At 55.3% G+C, this 4,858-nt stretch overlaps 1 protein-coding gene across 1 annotated transcript; it reads right to left on the bottom strand.

Moving 5' to 3' along the window:
* Nucleotides 1–626: 626 nt before the first annotated feature.
* Nucleotides 627–4,495, bottom strand: FOXI3 (forkhead box I3). Its single transcript, XM_061211346.1, has 2 exons — nt 3,793–4,495; nt 627–1,249 (listed from the first exon to the last, which is right to left on the bottom strand). The coding sequence occupies exons 1-2, from the start codon at nt 4,493–4,495 to the stop codon at nt 627–629; spliced, it is 1,326 nt and encodes a 441-aa protein (XP_061067329.1).
* Nucleotides 4,496–4,858: the final 363 nt, after the last annotated feature.

Below are 4,858 nucleotides of genomic sequence, written 5' to 3' on the forward strand. Positions count from 1 at the left end.
GCCCCCGCTCGCCGCAACTAGAGAAAGCCTGCATGAAGCAATGAAGACCCAAAGCAGCCAAAAACAAAAATAAATAAATTTATAAAAAATAAAAATTAAAAAAAAAAATTAAAAAAATTAAAAAAAAAAATCCAGGTCTCTGACTTTTCTAGAAAAATCAGAATGCTGTCAAGCAGGAGATAAGCAGCTGCCCACAGCAGCCTTCAGCTCGATGGTCCCAACCACTCCCAACTGATTCCAGTGCCAACTGTTATCTTTTTCCGACCCAATAACTTAATTCACTTGTTTTTGTAGCCGGTCCCTGGACCCATTTGAGCCTGTGACCCTGACATACAGTGATGAACAAACACACATGGTCCATGCCCTCACAGGGCTCACGGGTATGATCCCAGAACAGAGCGAGCTGGATTTCTCTCCAGAGAAACCTGTCAAAGTTTGCCGGGTTGTGGAAAGAGTTACCTACTTACTGCATCCACGCTACTCCAAGTGTGGTCAGTGGACCGCAAGCTCAGCCGGGAGCTTCGGAGAAATGCAGAGTCTCAGTTCTTGCCCCAGACCTACTGCCTTGGAATCTGCATTTTCCACAAGATTTCAGGTGTCCATAGTCAAGTCTGGGAAGCGGGGGTCTATACCTCGGAGCCCTCCCGGGGGTAGATGAGGCTGTTGACCATGCTGAAGTTGTAGAAAGGGGTGCTGAAGGGGCTGCTTGGTCCCCCGCTGGTGCTGGCAGGGAAGGGGCTGTAGTAGGGAGATCTTTGGCTGCCGCCATTGCTGGTGCTGTGACTCAGCTGCAAGGCGTCTGGCGAGGCCTCCGGGACGGAGCTGGGGGGGAACGCGCCGCCCGAGGGCACCTGGGTCCCCTGGATCCCTAGAGCGCGGCCGCCGGGGAGCGCTCGCCGGGTGCTCCCGCTGCTGCTGGCACTTCGCGTGCCGAGGCTGCTGAAGAAGCTGTTCAGGCAAGGGGTGGAGGAGAGCACGGACTCTCCCGGGGAGGAGGCGGTACTCTTGGTGCCCTCGGGAGGCTCTGGGGACTGAGAGGGCCTCAGCAATGCCGGGGAGCTGTCTCCTTCCGCCTTCCCACCCACTCCAGACCCCGGTCCCGGGGAGAGCCCTTCTTCTGATTTCGAGGTCCCCACGGCCACCGTAGGGGTGCTGCTGGCTTCCGAGCGGCGCTTTCGCTTCCGACGGAAGTTCCCGTTGTCAAACATTTTCTCACAGTTTGGATCCAGGGTCCAGTAATTACCTTTCCCTACGGAGATGAGAAAGAAAGCTGAGTCAGGGGAGGACGCAGTTCAGGCATCAGATCTGAGAGGGGGCGGGTGGGCAGGCTCTCGTGAAACTCCGACAGAGATGCTCAAACCACTCTGCTGTTTAAATGCGCCCTTTTGTGGGAGATGACACTAACTGAGCCTCATTTATCTATAAAGATAAGAGATAAGAACAGTACACCTCACAGGTTGGCTGTGAGGGTTAAATGATAGATCTCCGCAAAGTAGCCACACCACAGTGAGTGAGTGAAAAAACAGTATCTGTTATCACTTGCTGAAAGGGTGCAATACTTGCCCCCCAAAAAATACTCCACTGGAAAAAGGCAACCTCCAATACTCAACCCTCTGCCTTGCCAAACAAAATCAGGTTACTACTGGGGAATTGACTGGTTTAACAACGCCTTGGATGGCATATATTTGGAGTACAAGGAGGCTCCACACCCCTTCCTTGCCTAGGGCAGGAGGCACCCCTGCATCTCTTCCAAGCTTTTCCTCCACCCGGCCAATCTCATCAGAGATCAGGGCCCCATTTAATGCATGCAATGCTAGTCTTCTGCTTAGAAAATTTCCCTCACTTTTGAGCACAATGGAAGTAAAAAAGATCTATCGTCTTGGAGGATTTTATCTCCCAACAGCTTTTTTCACTTCTGGTAAAAAGAATCTTTGGCATTTGCAAATACCGTAAAGCGCTTATCCTGTAGTGAGTTCTCTGCATGGATAACTTCAGTTACTCCTCACAGCTCTTTGGAGACAAGCAGTATTGTGGCCTCCATTTTTCAGATGGGGAAACTGAGGTGCAGATTGGTCAGCAACCTGCCGTCTTTCCAGTTAGCAACGGTAGGGCCAGGATTTAAGCAGGCTGGCTCTAGACTCAGCATTCTTAACTACTGGCACACACTCCCCCATATCCATTACCTCCACCTACACATTTTCTGCAAGTAGTTGCAGAAAAAAAACTTATTCACATATCTACCATCTAAATAACAATACCTGCATCTATCAGGATATTTATACTGTGTCACCTTGGTACCAAAAGCTTTTTTTTTTTTTTTTTTTTTTGGCCACGCCGCGCGGCATGCTGGATCTGAGTTCCCTGGATCAGGGATCAAACCTGTGCCCCTGCAGTGGAAGCTCGGAGTCTTAACCACTGGACCTCCAGGGAAGTCCTGGTACCAACAGCTTTGATAAGACACTGGCTAGAGATCCTCGACCTTTTTTGAAAGTCGAGGAGTATACATGACAACTGACATGATCATCTCAGGTGATTTAGAAGCCAAATCTGGAAGATGTATCTTCTAGAACTGCATGCTCTGTCCAGTTCAGTAACCACTAGCCAAACGTGGCTGCTGAGCACTTGAAAAGTGGCTAGTCCCAAGTGAGATGTGGTGTAAAACACACACATAGGATTTTGAAGACTTAGTACCAAAAGAATAATGGAAAGTAGCTCACTGATAATTTTTTATATTTGTTATATGTTGAAACGATATTTCAGCTTACTTTAAAAATCAAAAACCAGTACCAAAAGAATAATGGAAAGTAGCTCACTGATAATTTTTTATATTTGTTATATGTTGAAACGATATTTCAGCTTACTTTAAAAATCAAAAACCATTGTCACCAGCTTCTTTTCACTTTTTTCACGTGGCTACAAGACAATTCACAACCACGTGTGGGTTGTACTGTATTTCAATTGGAAAGCACTGCTCTGGAATGACTTTAGGTACAAATACTCCAGAGCATTCACATAATTTACACAAAATCCTGGATCTCTGTAGAGGGCAACTGAAACAGTTTTCTCTTCTCTTTTTCCTATCACGACTCTCCCGTCACACCCTTAGTCCTGGGCTCCTTCTGAAAACCTCAGGTAAGATTCTGTTCCTCTCATTTTTGAGCTTTTCTCCACCTCACTCCTCAGGTAAGAGGGAAACCACTAACACGCCATGGTAACACAGCCCTCCTCACCCCCGGGGTTAGATCCGAACGAAGCAAACTGGGGGTTTTCATTTTTACATTTCTAAATACATAAGCTTCCCAAACCACAATCTGCAGGACCCAGCTCAAGCTCCCTGATCCCTCGACCCCTGTCTCGCGATGCCCGTGCCACCATCCTCGAATCATCTCTTAAGGTAGGGACAGTACGTGTCCCACGAAGGGGGAGTCTCTCTGGAACCCGAGGCAGGAGGAAGTACATCTACGGACAGCGTGTTCCCAACTCCCGGTCTCTCCCCACCTCTCTCGTGAAATGTAATGGGATTCTCAGCTCATCTGAATCTTTACAGCCATCCCTTATCTGCGAGCCCACCCGTGTTCTCATTCCTAATCCACCTCCCTGCAACTCGACCCGCCCTTCCAACGGCCTGATGAACATCACCCAGGGGCGGCTCTCTGCTTGAGGATTCAGGTTCTTTACCTTTATCCCTAACTGGTCAGTCTCTGCGTGTGTGCGTGTGAGTTGGGGGGAGGGGGGGAGGGGGGAGGGGGGGAGGGGTAAGGGACCGGCCGGGAAGCACCTGTCCGCCCTCACCTGGGTCGTCCTCGTCGCGGGGCACCTTCTTGAAGCAGTCGTTCAGCGACAGGTTGTGGCGGATGGAGTTCTGCCAGCCGGCCTTGCTGCGCTGGTAGAAGGGGAAGCTGTCGGCCACGAACTGGTAGATATGGCTGAGTGTGAGCTTGCGCTCGGGCGCGCTCTGGATGGCCATGGCGATGAGCGCCGAGTACGAGTAGGGCGGCCGCACCATCTTCATCAGGTCCTCGCGGCTGGCCATGGACAGCCAGCTCAGCTCCCCGGGCGCCGCGGGCCCGGCGGGCGAGGCGGGCGCTGCGGGCGCGGGCTGCGCGAAGGGCCGCTGCGCGCAGGCGAAGGTGCCGGCGGCGGTCGGCGGCTGCAGGAAGGGCCCGGGCGCGCCCCCGGGGGGCGGCGGCGGCGGCGGTGGCGGGGCGCCCAGGTACGCGGTGGCGGCAGGGGGACCGCCCACGGCCGGCCCGTTGAGCCACAGGTAGGGGTTGGCGGCTGCGGCCGGCGGCGCGGCATAGTCGGCCAGACCGTAGGAAGCCCGGGCGGCCGGGGGGGCGCCCGGGGCGGCGGCGGTCGGGGACAGGCCGGGCTGCGAGTACACGCCGAAGTTGTCGCCGCAGTAGAGAGCCATGTCGGCGACCGTCGGCGGGTGCGGCGTGGCGGCGGCGGCGAAGGGCGAGCGGGGCTGATCTCGCCGCTCGGGCGAGAGCATCCCTTTGGGGGCCAACCCTGCGGCCCCGCCTCGGCCCTGGCTGGGCGACCGATGTTCTAGGCGGGGGAGGGTGCACGCCGAGCGCCGACAGGCCGGCTTCTTATAACCGTCGGCGGCGCGGCTCCTCCCGGGCAGGTCCCGGGGCTGGGCGGCGGCCCTCGGGCCGCGGGTCTCCACGCCCCCGCCACGCCCCACCTGCCCGCGCGTCCCGGCCGAGCGCGCGGAAACCTCGCGCCGCCCGCCGCTCCCGCCCCGCCCCGCCCCTGCAGCCCCTCCTCGCCGGGCCAGGGGAGCCCCGGGGGCCAGGGGAGCCGGGGGAGGCTGGCGCCTGCAGGATTCCAGCGAACCGCTCCGCGTTCCTAA

The sequence above is a fragment of the Eubalaena glacialis genome, chromosome 14, assembly GCF_028564815.1.
Source record: "Eubalaena glacialis isolate mEubGla1 chromosome 14, mEubGla1.1.hap2.+ XY, whole genome shotgun sequence".
Lineage (NCBI taxonomy): Eukaryota > Metazoa > Chordata > Mammalia > Artiodactyla > Balaenidae > Eubalaena > Eubalaena glacialis.